Source organism: Culicoides brevitarsis, chromosome 1, assembly GCF_036172545.1.
Source record: "Culicoides brevitarsis isolate CSIRO-B50_1 chromosome 1, AGI_CSIRO_Cbre_v1, whole genome shotgun sequence".
In the NCBI taxonomy this organism is placed as follows: Eukaryota; Metazoa; Arthropoda; class Insecta; order Diptera; family Ceratopogonidae; genus Culicoides; species Culicoides brevitarsis.
In genome coordinates this window covers 44,589,103-44,609,529 of record NC_087085.1, presented here as the reverse complement: position 1 = coordinate 44,609,529, position 20,427 = coordinate 44,589,103, and the positions used below count along the sequence as shown (strand labels likewise).

The 20,427-nt window shown below is 29.4% G+C and overlaps 6 protein-coding genes across 6 annotated transcripts; 3 read left to right on the top strand and 3 right to left on the bottom strand.

Moving 5' to 3' along the window:
* Positions 1-422: 422 nt before the first annotated feature.
* Positions 423-3,085, bottom strand: LOC134833205 (E3 ubiquitin-protein ligase Iruka). Its single transcript, XM_063847448.1, has 3 exons — positions 2,723-3,085; positions 1,907-2,657; positions 423-1,080 (listed from the first exon to the last, which is right to left on the bottom strand). The coding sequence occupies exons 1-3, from the start codon at positions 2,801-2,803 to the stop codon at positions 905-907; spliced, it is 1,008 nt and encodes a 335-aa protein (XP_063703518.1). The 5' UTR covers positions 2,804-3,085; the 3' UTR covers positions 423-904.
* A 1,395-nt stretch (positions 3,086-4,480) lies between these two features.
* Positions 4,481-6,649, top strand: LOC134828484 (dnaJ homolog subfamily C member 3). The gene is made up of 3 exons (XM_063841467.1): positions 4,481-4,760; positions 4,896-5,006; positions 5,070-6,649. Exons 1-3 carry the CDS (start codon positions 4,667-4,669, stop codon positions 6,356-6,358), a joined length of 1,494 nt encoding a protein of 497 aa, XP_063697537.1. The 5' UTR covers positions 4,481-4,666; the 3' UTR covers positions 6,359-6,649.
* Positions 6,650-7,772: 1,123 nt separating this feature from the next.
* LOC134838102 (uncharacterized) lies at positions 7,773-9,285 on the top strand. The gene is made up of 2 exons (XM_063853559.1): positions 7,773-7,980; positions 8,042-9,285. Exons 1-2 carry the CDS (start codon positions 7,974-7,976, stop codon positions 9,154-9,156), a joined length of 1,122 nt encoding a protein of 373 aa, XP_063709629.1. The 5' UTR covers positions 7,773-7,973; the 3' UTR covers positions 9,157-9,285.
* A 298-nt stretch (positions 9,286-9,583) lies between these two features.
* LOC134827998 (uncharacterized) lies at positions 9,584-13,481 on the bottom strand. Its single transcript, XM_063840926.1, has 7 exons — positions 13,331-13,481; positions 13,090-13,259; positions 12,803-13,039; positions 12,280-12,747; positions 11,377-11,533; positions 10,549-11,318; positions 9,584-10,055 (listed from the first exon to the last, which is right to left on the bottom strand). The coding sequence occupies exons 1-7, from the start codon at positions 13,398-13,400 to the stop codon at positions 9,642-9,644; spliced, it is 2,286 nt and encodes a 761-aa protein (XP_063696996.1). The 5' UTR covers positions 13,401-13,481; the 3' UTR covers positions 9,584-9,641.
* On the top strand, positions 13,416-15,990 carry LOC134828000 (COP9 signalosome complex subunit 5). Its single transcript, XM_063840928.1, has 3 exons — positions 13,416-13,719; positions 13,779-14,515; positions 15,757-15,990. Exons 1-3 carry the CDS (start codon positions 13,589-13,591, stop codon positions 15,894-15,896), a joined length of 1,008 nt encoding a protein of 335 aa, XP_063696998.1. The 5' UTR covers positions 13,416-13,588; the 3' UTR covers positions 15,897-15,990.
* Positions 15,980-18,155, bottom strand: LOC134827999 (nitric oxide-associated protein 1). Its single transcript, XM_063840927.1, has one exon. The coding sequence runs from the start codon at positions 18,130-18,132 to the stop codon at positions 15,988-15,990; it is 2,145 nt and encodes a 714-aa protein (XP_063696997.1). The 5' UTR covers positions 18,133-18,155; the 3' UTR covers positions 15,980-15,987.
* Between the last annotated feature and the right edge of the window lie 2,272 nt (positions 18,156-20,427).

Sequence of the window (20,427 nt, the reverse complement as noted above, 5' to 3'; positions counted from 1 at the left end):
AAAAAAATATTCGAAGAATTTTCAAACTTTATTTCACATTATTCTTGAATAAATTAAGAAAACGTTGCCCTTAACCTTGTCCTACAGTCAAAACATTTTGAGTTTTCCTTCAAAGTTTTTCAAAAGTTTCAACGCATGTCTGTCTTGTAAATAACATCAAGGCAGCTAATTAACTTTATGTTTGTAAGTCAAAGTGTTTTGACTGAGTCACATGTTTTGGAAGGAAATACAAAATTTCAAGAGTAAAATATTTTTTTTTTACAGAAAAATCGATGAAAATTGAATAAGGAGACTGAGAAAAGTAAAAATGAAGCAATTTCAACAATTTTCTAATAAATTTAGCCGAAAAAAATCTTTTTTAAACAAAATGATGAAATTTGAAGCAAATTGCTGTAAAAATCTTTCAATAAATAATCTTTTCATTTTAAATATTTTTTTTATTGTTTCCAAGATTCATGATACATTACAGTGACATATTAAAAACTTTTTTTTTTGCAGAGTGTGAGAATCTCCTCAAGTCTCATCCAAATAATGTGTAAGTTGTGAAAAGTTAAATTCGTCGGAATTCACTCAAATTTTTATCATTACTCAAGATGTTGGTTCGTTGTGACGTCAACAAATTATGTCCTTTGTAGCAGTATCTGTCCTTGTTGCAATTTACGATACTTTACCCTAACAATTTAGATTTTTATCATAATTTTATTTATATGTACGTAAATACAAGTAACTATTTTTTTGTAGGTTTTTTTTCAATTTTGGATTTAAATAAGTGATTTAAGCTACTTTTTACGCACTTTTTAGTACATTTTCAAGTTTTTTTTTTGTTTGTTTTGAGGGAAAACAATGATAGCTTTTGTGTTAAAAAATAAAGAGGAAAAAGTATTTTTTGAGTAAACTTTTTTTTTTAATCGAAATCAAAGTCAACGTCGCCGTCTTCATCTCGCATCCGATTACTCTGGCTACTTTGCGGTGTTTGATTTGATGCGTTCCCTGAAGAACTTGATGAACTTGACGACTGACTAGTTGATGCCGTTGTGTTGGATGAATCTGTTGATCCTCGAGGTCGAATTGCGGCATTTCCTAAAAAAAAAGAATTTTTTGTAAAGGAATTAAAATTTATTTTAAAAAAAATAATTTTTTGTTTATTTTTTTTCAATTGAATAAAAATAAATTAATTTTTTTCTTGTGTTTAAAATTTTAAAATATTAAAAAAAATTATAACAAATCAATAAAATTAATTAGAATTGAAAAATTAATTTTTTAAATTTCTTTTTTAAAATTATTTGATATTTTTTTAAATTTATTTTTCAACGAAGTTAGAATTTTTTAATTAATTATTTTTTTTCGATATTTTATTTTGCATTTTTTTTATTTTTTAAATTTTAATATTGCAAAAATTAAATTAAAATTAATGAAAAAATAAATTGAAATAAAATTTTTAAAAATTAATTTTTTTCATCTTGAATTCAATAAAAATAAATTCAAATTTTTCTTTGAATTTTGAAAATATTTAAAAAAAATAAAAAATTAATTAAAATTGACAAATTAATTTTTTTTTTATTTTTTTACAATTATTTCATTTTTTTTTTGTTTGAATTTATTAATTAATTTAAATTAATTTTTTTTTAATTGATTATTTTTTTTTGATATTTTTTGTATTGCAAAAATTAAAATTGTCATTGTTAAAATTGTCAAAATATTTTTTTGATAATGAAAAAATAAAATTAAATAAAATGTTTCAACAAAAAAAAAATTTAATATCGATACAATTATTTTAAAAAAATTAAAAAAAAAATATTTTATTTTTAAATTGAATTTCGAGCAAATAAAATTTTTAAAATTTTATTTTGCAGAAAATTCGTAATTTTTTCAATGTTTTTAAAAATTAAAAATAAAATTTACTCACTGATAGTATTTGCTACTGCTTGAGCTGCTGCACTTAGCGTGGAGCGTTGTTGCTCCGACGTCGCACTCGTTTCAGCGACGAGACTTTTGCGGCAAATTGGGCACGTTCCGTGATTCGCCAACCATGGGCAAATACAGTCACTGTGAAAAACATGTGTGCACGGCAATTTCCGCACTTGTTCGTTCAGCTGAAAGTCCTCCCAACACACACTGCATTGCAGTTTCATGTCAACTTGTTCCTGTTCGATCGGGACTGTCGGAAGTTCCTCAATTTTCTCCTTTTCCAAGGGCGGCGGACCCGTATTATCCATTTGGTTTAACAGCTGTGTGACAATTGTGTCGAGACCCTCACGCCCCCACGCATAATCTCCCGGATTTCCCATGAAAAACATCGGAGCTCCCTCTCCGCCGCTCACCGAAATCAGAATATCTTGCAAAATTGTGTCGAAATTTGTAATGTTGAACTCCCTGCCGCGTGATCCGCGTAACGCTACACGCCCAAGTCTTGCGCCGCCGCCATTCGCGTCGGAAGAACTTTCGCCGTACGCATCGAAGGGACGAGCACCCGACGCTGTCATCAGTAACGGCGTCAAAATGGGATTACTTATTATGTCATTGGAAAGTCGCGACGGGTAATTTGTTAAGAACGATAAGCTGTTACTTGCTCCGTCATCCATTTGATTTGCGGCGCCGGCAGCTTGCGACGGCAATTCCTCGATAAAACCATCCAAACATTGCGGACATTTGAAATCCTACAAAAAAAAATTGGAAATTAGTCATTTTTGCGTTTAAGGAGTGACTCGGCATTGTCTCTTACGGTAGAGACTCTGTCAATTTCTGTGTTGCACGAATGACAAAAGTAACGAGAATTTTCGACGGGAATCGATTCAGCTTCCATTTTCGCCTTTTACAGTTTGTGTCTTTTAAAATTTCTATCAAATATACGAGTTTTTCTGCTTTTACGCTAATACGATCAATTTAAGATTTTTTCCATCGCACATTGATTTTTTACTCTTTCACTAATTGCATCTCCTTTGCATGTTTCGAGACGTTTTAAACGAGAAACTGCACTCTTTTGCTCCGCAGATCACGAGAATTTAGCTCAAAACGATGGGAAACTTCTGAAAATGCCCGATTTTTGCGAAATTGTAATCCGTATTTTGATTTGTGATGAGACGAATGAAAGTGATATTGAAAATCGCTTCTCTGCTAATTCTACCATTGCCCATGTCACAAATTTGCCGCACACTAATTCAATTAAATTTTTGCTGAGGCGAATGAAATTGATAAACAATTTGGTTTTATGCTAATTCAAGTTATGGCGTCATTCATTGATGGTAAGAATTTTTGATCCCCCATTAAGTTACTTGCCCCCTGATTAAAAATTTAAAAGAAATTTTATCTAATTTTTTTTCAAAAATCGTATTTTAGGTCATTATTTTTTGTTAAACATTTGAATGAATGGTTCGTGAAATATAATTTAAAAATTTGAAAATTTTTTAAAATTTTTCATTTTTCAAAAATTACAAAAAAAAATTTAAAAAATATTTCATAAAATAAAAAAATATATATTTCTTTAAATTAACTAATCTTTCTTATTTGTTTTCAGAAGTTTACCAAAAATTTTCAAAGAGAAATTTTTAGTTACCACAAAGTAGATTATCAAGGAGAAATACATATATTGGATGAGGGTTATAAATTTTGATCAAGTACCACGATACAAAAGCGATAAAGAAAATTTAAGTATGACAAAGAAAAGGACAATAAAAAATGAGCATTGAGCAGAGAGAATCACAAAAAGGTCTTCTTCCATGCTTCGCCTCTTGTAATGCCCATTCGTATGCATTATATCTTTTATTCAGTCAATTAAAGAAAAAGCCAAAATATTACAAGGATATCGACAACACGTATAATTTTTTTCGGACTTAGATCATAGAATTGCAACACTGTTTGAATGAAGCTTATTAAATAAGAAGACTTTATTTATTTAAAAATATTTTATCAGAAAGAAATGCCTACCTATTTAAAAAAAAAATATTGCTCAAAAGCAAATTTTTTCTCCTTCATGTATTTTTTTATCAAATTTGATGAACCTGAATTTTTATTAAATTTTCATATTTAATGTTTTTTGAAAATTCAAGTATAAACTTTTAACTCACAAATATGAAATTGTAAAAAAATATTAAAACAGCAAAATTATTTTTTTTTAATTTTTCAAATCTGAGAAGCTTTAAATCTTTCATATTTGTCAAAAAATTAAAATTAAATTAATTTTTTTAAATCCAAAAAATTATTTTTTCAATGAAAAAGTCAATTTGAAAGTTTTTTAAATCTAAAATGGGTTGTAAAAAAAATAATGAAACAATTTATTTTTTATTTTAATAATTTATTATCATTTGATTTAATTTATTTTTTTTAAAGAATTTAAAATTTAAAAAACACTTTTTCAAAAAAAAAGTTAAAAATCTTCTATCAAACATCTTCAATGAACAACGCCTCATGCAAAAAGAAAAGTGAAACATTTCCAAAAATCGGAAGGACCTAAAAAATATTTCGACCAATCAGAAAGAGACACCACATATTTACATCAGTCTTTAAGCAAAATTTGTCAAATTCAGTTTATTTTCTACTTAACAATGGTAAATCCACTGTCTTCTTCGTAATTTATTGCTCAAAACGAAAAATAAAAAAAAGAGTCTAAAACCGAAAATTTGTCTTTTCCGCAAAGTGACGGAGTACAAAAAAAAGAAATTAAATTAAAATGTTGTTGAATATCGACACATCACAATTAGCCAGCGATAATCGTCAGTTATCCACAGTTTTATTGTTTCTCGTCTTAGATCTGCTGCTACAAGGTAACTTTCGCGAACAAAAAGTCAACAAAGGTCAAAATGATAACAAATTTATCGCCTAAGATTTTTTAAAAAGAAATTTTTCTAAAAAAAAATTTTTGCTTGATTTGCATTAAATTTTTTTTTTTTAATTTTCAGGTGCAAAGGCGACATCCAAACATGAAGTCGAGATGCATTTGGAACACGGGAGAGATTATCTCGCCAGAGGACAGTTAGCAGAAGCACTAAATTCGTATCATGCAGCTGTCGGTAAGTTTCGTGATCATCGCTGCGTGGGAGGCATTTTTCAAAAAAAAAAATTTTTTTTTTCAGAGGGCGATCCCGACAATTATCTGACGTACTACAAACGAGGCACAGTGTACTTGGCCTTGGGTAAAGCCAAATTTGCCATCAATGACTTTGCGAAAGTCCTTGAATTGCGACCTGATTTCACAGCGGCACGCATCCAAAAGGGAAACGTTCACATGAAACTCGCGGAATACGATGAGGCCCAAAATGAGTTTTACGAAGTGATTGTTGCCGAACCGCATAACGAAGAGGTCCGTTATCAGTACGAACGAATCGAGCCGGCACGCGAACAATACAGTTTGATACAGGATTTGATCGCGCGCGAGGATTATCAGACTGTCGTGACACTTTTGACACAAATGTTGGAAATTTCGCCATGGAGTGCGGAGTTCAGGGAGTTGAGAGCAAAGGCTTATATCGAATTAGGGGATCATATTTCGGCCGTTTCTGACATGCGGAGTGTGAATCGATTGACGCAAGATAGTACCCAGGGATATTTCAAACTTGCCAAATTGCTTTATGACATCGGGCATGCGGCGGATGCGCTGAAAGAAATCCGAGAATGCCTTAAACTCGATCCCGAGCACAAAGACTGTTTCCCTTTCTACAAAAAAATCAAAAAAGTCGACAAATTTCTGTCTGACGCGCAAGAATTTTCGGACAATAAGCAATATGCGGATTGCGTGTCGACCGCGCAAAAAGCCCTGAAGCACGAAAAAGAAGTTGAAATGATCATTTTTGGTGCGAAAAAACTCATGTGCAGTTGCAGTGCGGCGAACGAAGAACATGCCGACGCCATCAAATATTGCCGTGAAGCGTTGGATATCTACAAAGATCCTCAAGTGTTATGTGATAGAGCGGAGGCGTACCTTGGCACGGATATGTACGACGATGCGATCCACGATTATCAAGCCGCCATCGAAATTGACGAACATTTACAACGAGCGAAAGAGGGCTTGGATCGCGCAAAAAGGATGCAAAAACAAGCCGAAAAACGTGATTATTACAAAATTCTCGGCGTCAAACGGAACGCCAACAAACAAGAAATCACAAAAGCCTACAGAAAAGCAGCCCAAAAATGGCATCCCGACAACTTCCCGGATCCGGATGAAAAGAAAGTCGCAGAAAAGAAATTTATTGACATTGCGGCGGCGAAAGAAGTTCTCACAGATCCCGAGAAACGGAGACAATTCGATCAGGGACAAGACCCATTGGATCCTGAATCAGGATCAAATCCCTTCGGAAATGGCGGGCATCCATTCCATCATTTCCAACATGGGTCGCCGTTCCAATTCAAATTTCACTTTTCGTAAATGAAGAGCTCTCTCTTTTTCCTTCTTGCGACGCAAACTGTAAAAATACCTCGTTTTTTGTACATAAGCAACAATTTTGTGTAAGGAGCTCCCCCAGTTTAGCAAGTCAGCCATAAACAAAATGTTCAAAACTTTTGTAAATATATTATCTCTGAACAAATTCTGAATTCATCTTTTCTCATACTTAAAAAATATCAAAATTCGATTTTTAAGTTAAATTAAGAGTCACGCATTGATTTTGCCCGATTTGCATGTCTTATCTTAATTTATTTGTAGGAACAATAAAGTCAAATGAACCTTAAAATGGAGTTTTCTTTTATATTTAAATTTTTTTTCATAAAAAAATCGATTTTTCATATGATTTTTCATTTAAAAAATTAAATTTATTCAATTAATTAAAATTAAATAAATATTTAAAAAAATTAAATTAATTAAAATTTAATTAATGAAATTAAATTTAAAAAAAATAAATTAAAATTTTAATTTAAAAAAAAATTACAAATTGAAAAAAATCTTTAAAATATTTTAAATTAAATATAATTCAAAAAAAAAATTAAAAATTTTAAATTAAAAAAAAAAAAAAATACAAAAAATATGAAAAAAAATCTTTAATAAAATAATTTTAAAAAAAAAATTATTTTAAAATAACTTAAATTTTTTTTTATATTAAAAAAAATTAAATTTTTTAAAAATTGAAAATTTTTAAATTAAAAAATCGATTTTTTTAATGACTTTTCATTAAAAAAAAAAATAAAAAAAAGAAATTTATTCAATTAATTAAAAAAATAAAATGTTTAAAAATAATTTTATTTTTTTTTAATAATTAAAATTAATTTTTTAAAAAAAATAAATTATTTTAATTTTGAAAAATTTTTTTATTAATTTTTTCTTTAGAAAAAATAATTTTATTTTGCAAATTAAAAAAAAATAATTTTTGAAATCTTTAAAATAATTTAAATAGGTATTAAAATAAATTTCGAAAAATATTTTTTTATCACAAAAAAAATTTTTTTTTGAAAAAAATTAAAATACATAAAATTAAAAATTTTTTTTTTAAATTTATTTTTTTCAAATTTTAATGAATTTTCTTTTTTAAATTTTTAACGAATTTTATTAGATAAAAAATATTTCAAAAATTTTTTTTTTTTTAATTCAAAAAAAATTTAAAAAATTTTTTGAAATTTCAAAAATATTTTTATAATTTTTTTTATTTTAATTTTTTTTTAATTTTTTAATTTTTTTTTTTAATTTTTTTTACTCTTAAAATTGATGAAATTCGTAAATAATTTTTATTTTTCATAAAAAATCTCAACAGAACAAAAATTAACCAATCACGACAATGTATTTAAAACCCTGCCCTCTGATTGGTCGAACTCCCGTATTTCAACCAATCATCGTGAACTGCGACATTCAAACAATTTTTGATATTTTTTTCTCAATCGGAAGCATTTTTTCCGAATTTCGTTTCAATTAAAGGATTTTTCTGCCTAAAAATACTTTCACAAACACGACAAATTGTTCAATCATCGAGTAAAAGTACAAATTCAGGACAAAACGCGGAAATTTCCTTGTCGCCTGTAAAAATTCAAATTTCTGGAGACAATTTTGGTCAAAGATGCAATGTAAAACGCGACGTTTGTCGATTTCTTGTCTCTTAACTTACAATTTTTTTATTTTTTGTAGCGATACAAATTCCCGACAAAGCAGAGAATGAAATCCGGATCCTGCTCAAGCGCGAGGATTATTCTTCGTCGTCAGAAAAACCGAACACGGGAAGATTGGAAGCCAAATTAGAGGCAATGGAGAATGTTTTGATGCAATTCACATCGTCGATGCAAAAAACGATGCAAGAAATGTCGAATAAAATGAACCATTTGCAGGATTTGATGGAAAGTATTGCGAATCAGCAGCTCAACGAACGTCGTCGCGTCACGAAAATCGAAGATTTTGAAGGAAATGGGGAGCAATGTTACCCTGTCATCATGGAAGACACGCAAGAAGTTCAAATTATGGAGGAAGAAGAAGACGATATGGGTGCCGAATACATTTTAGACGAGATTGAATTGTCGCAGGAGCATCATGACGACACAGAAGACACAACTGTCGACATTGGAAGTCCCGTAAAACGACGAAATTCCTCCGTTTCTCGCCCCCAACCGAAAATTAAACGTGTCAAAAGCGAAGTTATCCCAATTCACAACTATCAAGACGACGCCAAAGACGCTCTGATCCAAATTGTCGAGTCGGTAGCTGCTTGCGAAAGTATTCGAAGCAACGTCGATGGCGAAGAAACAATCAGCAACGTGCCAAATTACAAAAACGACACAATTGCCGACATTCGCATTCAACAAGACTCCAAATACGAGTTCATCACAGTCACGGAAGAGCTGGATTTCGAATTTCCCATCACAGAATTGGCCGAATTGAAGAGATTGAACTCCGTACTGAACAGCGATCCGCGAATGGTTGACGCCATGCGGGTGAAATTGTCGGAATTGAGTACGCAAGCGGATTACAACTTCCAACGGGCGTTGCAGAGACTTGTAGCTGACTCTGTGATGCATTTGCTGAATTGGCAAGGACTCAAGGGGAAAACGCGGATGAAGGACATGAAGTTGTTCAGTGAGGTTTTGTATCAAACGTGGTTTCAACACATCGATATGGAACAATATGAGGAGTTTTTGAAGATTATCACGAAGAAGGCACATAAAAGGTACAGCAAAACGCAAGAACGGAAGAGACATCGCATGCAAGGAGGTCCGCATCGGATTCTGAACATGAAACTTGAACGAACTTAATTTTTTTCTTTCTTAAAAAAGTCACACGAGAATTTAATTTAAAATAAAATTTAAAAAAAAAATAAAATTAATTTAAAAAATAATTAAAAATAAAATTATAATGAAAAAAAAATAATTTAAATAAAATATAATTATATTTTCGGAAAAAAATATTTTTTCAAATTATTCTAATTAAATTTATTAAATAATTTTTGGATTTAAATTTAATTTAATTTAAATTTTTTAAAATAATTATTTTTTTTAAATTAATTTTTATTTTTTGTGCAAATTAAAAATTAATTTAAATTAAATTTGAATTCAAAAATTATATTTAATAAATTTAATTTAAAAAAAATTAAATTATTTTAATTAAATTTATTAAATAATTTTTATTTAATTTTAATGAATTTTTAAAAATAATTATTTATTTTTTTAAATTATTTTTTATTCTTTGAGCAAACAAAATTTAAACTTAATTTTAAGAAATTAATTAAAAAATAAAAATCTTATGATGAATCGTCGTCTTCGGATTCTTCCTCCGTTTCTGCTTCTGTTACAATTTCCTCGTTGTCGATCAGTTCAATGTTCTCTGTAATTATAATTCCGTCTTCGTTCACAATTTCTTGCACGATTTGGCTTCCGCTTGGTTGATGCAACATTTTTCTCTTCATCGAGCGTTTTTTGTTGACTCGATTGCTTGCACGACGCGAATAACGTTTGATGCGTTTGACATATTTTTGGAAAGTAGCGTTCTCGTGTTGACCAAAAGCGTCGTACAGGACTTGATCGAAAAGTACCAAATCGCAGAGACTTTTCTTTCCTTTGATGCCTTGGAAATTGTATTCGAGGAAAATTTCGTCTTTAATCATTCGCTCGATTGCTCGTTCCATATTTGGGCCTAATTTACGCACGAATTGAGTCTAAAAAATAAAAAAAAAATTTAAATGTTTTTTGGTTTTAAAATTTAAAAAAAATTATCTCAAAATTTATTTTTTTTAAATCTCAAAAAAATTTTAAATTTTTTTTAATTTGTTAAATTTTTCCAAAATAAATATATATTTAATTTTTTTTTTTCAATTTAATTTTTTTTTAATATTTTTTTTAATTTTAATTTTTTTTTTTAAATTTTTTTTATATTTTTTTTTAAATTTTTTAAATCTTTTAATTATATTAAATTTTTCTAAAAAACTTTTTCTTTCCATAAATTTATTTTTATTTTTTTTAAATAATTTTTTTTTTAATTTGTTGGTTTAATAAAATAAAAAATTAATTTTTTTTAAAATTAATCTTAAAAATTTTTTTTTGTATTTTTAATTTATTATTTTTGTTTAAAAATTTTTTTTTAATAATTTTTTTTTTATTTTTTTTAAATTTAAAGAAAAAAAATTTAAAAAATAAAGAGAAAAAACTTACAAAGCTCTGTCTTCGATCCGCATCAGCTTGAAGACATCGATCCAACGCCTTCAAATTCGCCGCTGTTTGAATCGGGAACAATTTCGAGTCATTCAAGTCTGTTTTTCCCTCCAACATGTTCAGCTCTTCAACAAATTCCTCCAAGGCATCTTCTACCAACAAACTTTCCAATTGCGCAACATTTTCCTCGTTTTCTTGCACGACAATTCCTTTCTTCTTCCGTTCCGCATTTCTTCGATGAATCCGATTTTTCGACACTTGCACGCAACGCACGAGTTCTTTGATGTAAATTGGCATCGGTTGCGCCTTGAAACACGCATCGTACAACAATTTATCGAACAAAACCATGTCTTTGAGCATTTTTTTGCCCCAAACTCCGGCGTAATTGTAATCCATGAAAACCTCGTCCGTCACAATTCGCTGAATAACTTTATCCAAACTGTGAAAACGATCGTTGAGACGCGACAAATGCATCGCCAGCAACTGTTGGAGATCAGAACTCGCCTTCAATGCTGTGTCAAGTGACTCGAGACGTTGCGCAGAAGAGATGGGAAACACTTTTGAGATTGCCAAATCGTTCTGCGAAAGATCTTCAAAGAGCCACGATTCGAATTTGTCCATGGATTCGTCGTCGTCGGTTGTTACAACGGCTTCTTTTGGGGCATCAACGCTCATTTTTGTTGATTTGTATGCGCGATTTTTGTTACGAAGGATAATTCTCTTCAATTCTGCGATATATTCAGCATGAGAAATGTCCTTAAAACAGGTTTCTACAAAAAATTTCTTTAAAAAATTGTTTTTTAATTAAAAAATTTGTGAAAAAATTACCAAAAAAGAGCATATCAAACAAAATCATGTCCTTCAAAGGTCTTTTTCCGGCAGTTCCTGAATAATTGTACTTTAAATAGAGCTCAGCAGATGTCAATTCTAACAAAACTTTGTCGGGGTCTTCGTGTTTTACCATCAATTGTCGCAGAAATTGTTTCTGAAAGTTTAAAAAAAAATTTAAATTATTAAAAATTTATTTAAAAAAAATTAAAAATTATTTCAAAAAATAAAAATAATTTTAAAAATTTAATTTAAAAAAAAATTAATTTAAAAAATTTAAAAATGTAATTTAAAAAAATTAAATAACAAAAAAATTAAAAATTATAAAAAAAAATTAATTAAAAAAAAAATTCGATTTTTTAAAAATTTTTTAAAAAATAATTTTTATGAAAATAATTTAAAAAAAAAATAAAAAATTTGAAAAAAAAAATTTAAAAAAAATTAATTTAAAAAAAAAATTAATAAAAATTAAATAAAAAAAAAATAAATTTTTTTATCAAAATTTTAAAATAAATTTTCATTCCAAAATAAAAAAAAAATTAAAAATAATTTCATTATAAAAAAAATTTTTTAAAAATGAAAAAAATTATATAAAAATTTTAAAAAAAATTAAAAATTATTCTAAAAAAAATTAAAAATAATTTTAAAAAAAAAAAAATTAAAAATTAATTTAAAAAAAATTTAAAAAACGAAACAAAAAAAAAAAATTAAATAAAAAAAAATAAAAAATTAAAATAAATTTAAAAAAAAAAAAATTTAATTTAAAAAAAAAATTAAAAATTAATTTGAAAAAAAAAAAATAATTTTAAAATTTAATAAAAAAAAATTAAAAAATTTATTTAAAAAAATTAAATTAAAATAAATTTAAAAAATCGTAAAAAATAATTTTAAAAAAAATCTTACAAATTGTCTTTGCTTCTCCAAATCCTCACTGAGTACTTTATCAAGAGCTTCCAGTTTCAAAGGATCCGTTATCGGATACATGTCAGACCCAAATTGATCACTTTGTAACGCAACAACGAAAGTATTACTCAACGTCTCCGCTTCACTCTCAATTATTGGATTTTCTGGATTAATTTCTCGTATTTCCGCTTCCAACGCTTCTTTAGCTTTATTCAAACTTCGATTTTTATAAATCCGATTCTTGGCACGATGAATAATTTTCTTTATTTCGCTGATATAATCCTCTTGATTTTCCCCATTGAAGCAAGTTTGAAATAAAATCTGTTCAAAAAGGATCATATTCGCCAAAGCACGCTTTCCGAGACTTCCTTGATAGTTATATTCGAGAAATAGCTCGTCGGCGATCAAATCTCGAATGAGTTTTTCCATGTCGTTGCATTTAAAGAGTTTTTGATGGATGAAAGATCGCTAAAAAAAATTTTTTTAATGAAAATTTAAAAAAAAAAATTAAATTTTGACTCACGAATCGATCACATTTCTCCGGATTGATGCTCAAATACTCGTCAAAAGCTTCCAATTCTTCGGGCGTTGCGATAAATTGCGAACTTTTCATGGCAGCGCCTTGTCTCTGTGAACTTCCCGGCATAAAATCCCGAAAATCTTGAAATTCGGACAAATCGATATCCTGAACAACTTGAATATTTTCATAAACATTGCCGGAAACGGTTGAAAATACTTCGCGAATGTCTTGAACGGTATCCTGAAAGTGTACCCGTTAGTAAGGAATTACTTCAAAATCGAAACCAATACCTGAACCATCGAACCAAGAGCGCTTTGCGAACCACTTGTGTCGTATCGGGCTCGTTTTGGCGCCGGTTGCTCTTCAAACGTTGCTGTAATATCGACTAATTGCGTTAATAACGTCTCGATCGAGTCTAATTTGGTGAGAACTACTTGCATATCCTGCGGAAATTGAGAATCTGAAGGAGAAAATGCATGACAAATGTTAAAAATCACAAAAAATTGGGTTTAAAAAAACACGGAGACTCACACATGTAAGTTTTATTCATCGGAGTCGTTGTGACACGATGCTGCCCGAAATTTGTCTTCACCGTGAACATCTTTCAGAGCCTTTTTAGCCTCAAAAGTCTCAAAAATGCGAAAATTTTGAATATTTCTCACGGAATCGCTTCTGTTTTGATTATTTTTGAAACGTCAGTTAAACGTCAAAACTGTCAAACTTCGTCGTCGCTCATCAAAAATCCAAAAATTTACTTTTTTTATTGAAATTCTTGAAAAATACGCAAAAATGGCAAGCACATCGTCGTCAGAAATGGCAAAGAAGACGTGGGAATTGGAGAATAATGTCGAAACGGTGCCCGCGAGCGATGAAGTTTACGTTTACAGTGCCGAAAAGATGCAACAAACATTAGCTGCTCGGTAAATTTCCAACTTTTCTTTGTCTTTTTTCGCTAAAAATTCATAAAAATGCATTTTAGGCCATGGGAAAAGGATCCACATTACTTCAAAGACATCAGAATTTCCGCTTTGGCTCTCCTGAAAATGGTAATGCACGCAAAATCGGGCGGCACATTGGAAGTTATGGGCTTACTCCTCGGCAAAGTTGAGGATAACACGATGATTGTCATGGATGCGTTCGCATTGCCGGTCGAGGGCACGGAAACGCGTGTAAATGCTCAAGCACAAGCCTACGAATACATGACGGCGTATATCGAGTCGGCGAAGGAAGTTGGGCGACTGGAAAATGCCATTGGATGGTATCATTCGCATCCCGGGTACGGATGTTGGTTGTCGGGCATCGATGTTTCCACACAAATGTTGAATCAGAATTTCCAAGATCCCTTTGTGGCGATTGTCGTTGATCCGGTACGGACTGTGAGTTCGGGCAAAGTTTGTCTCGGGGCTTTTCGCACGTATCCAAAGGGATATAAGCCGCCAAATGAGGAGCCGTCGGAGTATCAGACAATTCCGCTGAACAAAATTGAGGATTTTGGCGTGCATTGCAAACAATACTACCAATTGGAGGTTTCGTACTTTAAGTCGGCGTTAGATCGTAAGTTGTTGGATTCGTTATGGAACAAATATTGGGTCAATACGCTCGGAAGTTCGGGATTGCTCATGAACACGGAATATACGACAGGGCAGATTTTCGATTTGTCTGAGAAATTGGAACAGAGCGAAACGAGTTTAGCTCGCGGGAATTTCATAACATCAGGTAAGAATTTTTTTTTATTTTTGAAAAATTTTTAGAAAAAATTTGAGCTTTAAATTTTTTTTTAGCAAGAAATGAAATTTATTTTTTTTTATTTTTGAAAAAAATTAAAAAAAATTTTTTTTTTAAATTATAAAAAAAATTAATAGAAAATTTAATTTTATGAGATTTTAAATTTTTCTCAAAAAAAATTTTTTTTTTAATTCTTTTAAAAAAAATTTCTTGCTCATAAAAAAAAAATTAATGAGTAATAAAAATGAATAATAAAAATGAGTTCAAATTTTTTTTTCAAAAATTCTCAAAAATATTGCTTTAAAAATGTTAATTTTTTCAATATTTCTTAAAATTTTAAAAATCTAAACTATTAAAAAAATTAAATTTTTGAGTAAGAAATTTTTTGAAAAGAATTTAAAAAAAAAATTTTTTTTAGAAAAATTTGAAAAGAATTTATTTATTTTTTTTTTTTTTTGACAAAAATAATAAAAAAAAGTCTCAAAAATTTAATTTTATGAGACTATAAAATTTGTCAGAATTTTTTTTATAATTTTTTAAAATTTTTTTTTTTTAAATTCTTTTCAAAAAAAATTCTTGAAAAAAAAAATATTTTTAATTAAGGAGTTCAGATTTTTTTTTCAAAAATTTTCAGAAATATTGCAAAAAAAATTTTTGACTTTTTAATTAATTTTGTACGTAAAATTGTTAAATTAAATATTTTTGAAGATACTTGAGAGATTTTCATTCAGAAGTAAAATAAAAATATTCAAAGTAGAGAAAGATGGAAAAATTTAAAAAAAAAATTATTGAAATTTAAGTGAAAGGAAAGCACTTAAAATATTTTAAAAAAATATTTTTTTTTATTTTTTAAAAATTAAAAAAAAAAATTAAATTAAAAATTTAATTAATTTAACTTTTTTTTAATTTTTAAAAAAATTTGAAAAATTTTTTTTTTTTGATTTTTAAGATGTAGATAAAATTTAACTAAAAATTTCTTAATTTATCAAAAAAAAATAATTTTTTTTTAATATTTTCAAAATGTAAATAACATAAAAATTTGATGACTTAAAAATCTTGAAAATGATCAAAAATTTTGATAATTTTTTTTTCAATTTTCTTTAACATTTTAAGTTTTTTTTTTTTAATTTTTGATTAAAAATTTTTTAAAATTTAAAAAAATTTTTTTTTAAATTCCTAAAGTTTTTTTCAAAAATAAAAAAAAATAATTTTTTAATTTTTTTTTATTTCAGATGGTGACAAGAAAACCGAAGACAAACTGTCAAAAGCAACTCGTGACTGCAGCAAAGCCTCAATCGAGCTAATTCACGGCTTAATGGCTCAAATTACCAAGGATAAACTTTTCAACACTGTCGGCTCCAACAAAAAATAGTTCCGTTCCTCGTTTCAAAACGAAAAAAAATGCGATCTTATAACATTTATCATTATAATTAATTAACTAAAAAAAAATTCTTACAAAGAAATCACTCTTTCGGACTTTTTGGTACTCTAAAACTAACAAAAGGCTCAGTTTCCTTATACGCAAACGATCCCCTTATCCGTTTTCCTTTCAGCAAAATCCCATAAGGAATCAACGCTGGTTGTCTCAAGACAATTCCTCTCCCTTCCGGAGTCCAAACCCGAAAAGTTGCTTTTTTCGCAGGTGCAGCACTAATTCCGAGCCATCCTGCCGACGAAAGAAGAATATCCGCGCAATTTACAGTATTATCGATGCCTTCAACGGTAATTGTCTCTTCAGCAGGTCTTAATTTGGGAAATTCAGCAAGTCTCTCATCCGATCCAAAAGGAACTCCCAAAATTTTTGACCCGTAAAGTGTTTCGTACATCTCGTCAGCATCTTGGGTTTTTGTTATTAGCGTTGGAAGTTCACGAGAGGAGTAAATTTGAGCACGTACAAAGTCAGGACCTTCGAGAAAATCGATTCTGGCGAGTCCAGCAAGGAATAACGACATGCCGAGTTTAAAAAGATACGTTCGCGGGTTGATCATTTCTTTGGGGAGGACTTTTAGGAGTTCTTCTGTCGTTAAAAGATTCAAAATTTGTTCGTTGTGAACGACGCCGGGCGTATCAAAGCACCATTTACTGTGCATATAATCCTCGTGATTCTCATTTACGACGGGAATTACATTTTTTTCATTGCCGCTGCCCAAATTCACACTAAAAGGGTCCTTATGACGCTCTTTTGACGGAATAAAAGTCCTTCCGATGTGCCCAATTAACGTTGCGTACTCCCGATTTTTCGTTTTATTCGCCTGAATTTGTCGCAGCGTGTTTTCCTCTTGATTTATTTTCTCATCTTGCTTCAAACGCAGCACGCGACGATACAATCTGTGATCCGAAGGTCGTAAAATGGGAAATTTCAAGAGACGGATTGTTGTTCCGGGCCATGGCGAGGCAGTAGCTCGTTGCACAATATTCGAAGCCTCGGAATTACAAAAATCCGATTGAAGTAAGCTGTTGAAGAGAGAACTTTTACCGACATTTGTGCATCCGACGATGTAAACATCCCCTTTGGAGCCCCAAATATGATGAATTTTCGTAATTAGCGATTCAACGCCGAATCCTGTCGTCGCCGAAATTAATCCAATGTGTTTTATGTTCTCCTCGAGAAACCCGGCTTCGATTATCGCCTTTTCCACGCACTTTTTCACGTGATTCAAGTGTCCCGGCGAGTCACGAGGCAACAAATCAACCTTATTTCCAACCACAATGATGGGTCGACGACTTCCCAAGAGGTTTTGAATGCCGGGCCAGATGCTATTTTCCATATCCAACAAGTCAACCATCAACACTGCCAAGGCTTTTTTGTTCTGAATTGACGAAATAATGTTTATATAATCTTCCGGCGTCACAGTAACATTTATTGCGGTATTATAGTTCTTCAGAAAGTGACATCTTTGACATACGATCGTCGTTAATTCGTCTTTTTTGCATCTCGTGAAGATTTCGCTCGGAATATAACCGGGCAAAGAAGCGTCAGCGCAGTGTAAATGGGCGCCGCATCCGCCGCATGGGACCCTGGAAATGGGAATTGCGGGATTTGGTGTTCCGTATTCCGATAAATGACCTAAATCTTCCTCGTCTTCGTCGTAAAACTCGTAATCGCGCATCCATTCTTTAAGTTTTTCGGATTTTTCGATAGTTTCTTCCAATTTTTCTTCGGGTTTTTCCTCGGTCCAGATTTTTTTCGCTTTTGAGAAGGGAATGTGATACTTTTGGTACTTGTTTTCCTCTTCTTCGACACTTGTTTCTTCGATAATTTCTTTTTTTGGTTCAACCACAGCTTGATAAGTCTCTTCCTCGAGGAATTTCAAGGCAACCGGAAATTGTTTGTAACTTTGTTGTTCGATGAGTTCCAAATATTGTTGCTTTTTTAGCTTGTCATCGTGAATTTTCTTCTGAACAAAGCTCATTTTTGGCACGAGACGTTCCAAGTAAGAGCTGTAGATGATTTTCTTTTCGCATTTTTTGAGGATTTCTTCGAGTTGTTCGGAAGGTTTTTCGTCTTGAATGTCGGTGTTTGTGGAGAATTTGGCAAAATTTAGGCAGAAATTGTGTCGACGATTCACGAAAATTGCGGTTTTTGCGATTTTTCGACAGAGAATCATTTTTTCTCGGGTTTGTTTGTTTATTTACATGCCGCAAAAGAGCATGTTTTCATGAAAGGAAATTGCCTTTGTTAATTCAGATATGTAACAATGTGTGAAAATGGGTAAATTTTTCAAAAAATTTTTATGAAATTTTTAATTTTTGTATTTTCAGTAAAACTTTGTATTTTGAACTCAATTAAAAATAATTAAAAATTTTAGAACAAAATATGAAAAACAAATATTTAAAATTTGTCAATTTTTTAATTAAATTTAAGAATAATTAAAAATTATAAAAACAAAATATGAAAAAAAAAATATTTAAAATTTGTCAATTTTTTGAAGAATTTTTTTTTTGTCAAATTTCAATTTTTTAGGAATTTTAAGTTATAAAATGATTAAAAATGATAAATTAGAGCCCTCTGACAAATTTTTATCCATTTGGAGCAAGATTTGACAAAAATTGCTTTGACACAGTTTTTGACACAGTTTTTTTCTCTTGATTTAGTTTTCAAAACAAAACTATGTCAAAGGAAAATTTTTTTTTTCAGTTTCAATTTTTTGGCAGTTTTGAGTTACAAAATGATTAAAAATGATAAATTAGAGCCCCTCTGATAAATTTTTATCCATTTGGAGCAAGATTTGACAAAAATTGCTTTGACACAGTTTTTGACACAGTTTTTTTGCTCTTGATTTAGTTTTTAAAACAAAACTATGTCAAAGGAAAATTTTTTTTTTGCAGATTAAAAATGATAAATTTCTGATAAATTTTTATTTTGGAGCAAGATTTGACAAAAATTGCTTTGACACAGTTTTTTGATTTAGTTTTTAAAACAAAACTATGTCAAAGGAAAAATTTTTTTTCATTTTCAATTTTTTAACAGTTTTGAGATAAAAAATGATAAATTAGAGCCCTCTGATAAATTTTTATCCATTTGGAGCAAGATTTGACAAAAATTGCTTTGACACAGTTTTTGACACAGTTTTTTTGCTCTTGATTTAGTTTTTAAAACAAAACTATGTCAAAGGAAAATTTTTTTTTCAGTTTCAATTTTTTGGCAGTTTTGAGTTATAAAATGATTAAAAATGATAAATTAGAGCCCTCTGATAAATTTTTATCCATTTGGAGCAAGATTTGACAAAAATTGCTTTGACACAGTTTTTGACACAGTTTTTTTGCTCTTGATTTAGTTTTTAAAACAAAACTATGTCAAAGGAAAATTTTTTTTTCAGTTTCAATTTTTTGGCAGTTTTGAGTTAAAAAATGATTAAAAATGATAAATTAGAGCCCTCTGATAAATTTTTATCCATTTGGAGCAAGATTTGACAAAAATTGCTTTGACACAGTTTTTGACACAGTTTTTTTGCTCTTGATTTAGTTTTTAAAACAAAACTATGTCAAAGGAAAAAATTTTTTTTCAGTTTCAATTTTTTGGCAGTTTTGAGTTATAAAATAATTAAAAATGATAAATTAGAGCCCTCTGATAAATTTTTATCCATTTGGAGCAAGATTTGACAAAAATTGCTTTGACACAGTTTTTGACACAGTTTTTTTGCTCTTGATTTAGTTTTTAAAACAAAACTATGTCAAAGGAAATTTTTTTTTTTCAGTTTCAATTTTTTGGCAGTTTTGAGTTATAAAATAATTAAAAATGATAAATTAGAGCCCTCTGATAAATTTTTATCCATTTGGAGCAAGATTTGACAAAAATTGCTTTGACACAGTTTTTGACACAGTTTTTTTGCTCTTGATTTAGTTTTTAAAACAAAACTATGTCAAAGGAAAAATTTTTTTTCAGTTTCAATTTTTTGGCAGTTTTGAGTTGAAAAATGATTAAAAATGATAAATTAGAGCCCTCTGATAAATTTTTATCCATTTGGAGCAAGATTTGACAAAAATTGCTTTGACACAGTTTTTGACACAGTTTTTTTGCTCTTGATTTAGTTTTTAAAACAAAACTATGTCAAAGGAAAAATTTTTTTTCAGTTTCAATTTTTTAGCAGTTTTGAGTTATAAAATGATTAAAAATGATAAATTAGAGCCCTCTGATAAATTTTTATCCATTTGGAGCAAGATTTGACAAAAATTGCTTTGACACAGTTTTTGACACAGTTTTTTTGCTCTTGATTTAGTTTTTAAAACAAAACTATGTCAAAGGAATTTTTTTTTTTCAGTTTCAATTTTTTGGCAGTTTTGAGTTATAAAATGATTAAAAATGATAAATTAGAGCCCTCTGATAAATTTTTATCCATTTGGAGCAAGATTTGACAAAAATTGCTTTGACACAGTTTTTGACACAGTTTTTTTGCTCTTGA

What these genes read in the sequence shown, in the direction of transcription:
- LOC134833205 (XM_063847448.1), bottom strand. Translation starts at nt 2,803, where the DNA reads ATGGAAGCTGAATCGATTCCCGTCGAAAATTCTCGTTACTTTTGTCAT. An exon ending in AAATTGACAGAGTCTCTACC is followed by an intron (nt 2,658 to 2,722) that starts GTAAGAGACAAT and finishes TTTTTTTTGTAG; the next exon opens with GATTTCAAATGTCCGCAATG. An exon ending in AGCAGTAGCAAATACTATCA is followed by an intron (nt 1,081 to 1,906) that starts GTGAGTAAATTT and finishes CTTTTTTTTTAG; the next exon opens with GAAATGCCGCAATTCGACCT.
- LOC134828484 (XM_063841467.1), top strand. Translation starts at nt 4,667, where the DNA reads ATGTTGTTGAATATCGACACATCACAATTAGCCAGCGATAATCGTCAG. An exon ending in CTTAGATCTGCTGCTACAAG is followed by an intron (nt 4,761 to 4,895) that starts GTAACTTTCGCG and finishes TTTAATTTTCAG; the next exon opens with GTGCAAAGGCGACATCCAAA. An exon ending in TTCGTATCATGCAGCTGTCG is followed by an intron (nt 5,007 to 5,069) that starts GTAAGTTTCGTG and finishes TTTTTTTTTCAG; the next exon opens with AGGGCGATCCCGACAATTAT.
- LOC134827998 (XM_063840926.1), bottom strand. Translation starts at nt 13,400, where the DNA reads ATGTTCACGGTGAAGACAAATTTCGGGCAGCATCGTGTCACAACGACT. An exon ending in CTCTTGGTTCGATGGTTCAG is followed by an intron (nt 13,040 to 13,089) that starts GTATTGGTTTCG and finishes GTACACTTTCAG; the next exon opens with GATACCGTTCAAGACATTCG. An exon ending in TGGAGAAGCAAAGACAATTT is followed by an intron (nt 11,534 to 12,279) that starts GTAAGATTTTTT and finishes TTAAACTTTCAG; the next exon opens with AAACAATTTCTGCGACAATT.
- LOC134828000 (XM_063840928.1), top strand. Translation starts at nt 13,589, where the DNA reads ATGGCAAGCACATCGTCGTCAGAAATGGCAAAGAAGACGTGGGAATTG. An exon ending in CAACAAACATTAGCTGCTCG is followed by an intron (nt 13,720 to 13,778) that starts GTAAATTTCCAA and finishes AATGCATTTTAG; the next exon opens with GCCATGGGAAAAGGATCCAC. An exon ending in CGGGAATTTCATAACATCAG is followed by an intron (nt 14,516 to 15,756) that starts GTAAGAATTTTT and finishes TTTTTATTTCAG; the next exon opens with ATGGTGACAAGAAAACCGAA.
- LOC134827999 (XM_063840927.1), bottom strand. Translation starts at nt 18,132, where the DNA reads ATGATTCTCTGTCGAAAAATCGCAAAAACCGCAATTTTCGTGAATCGT.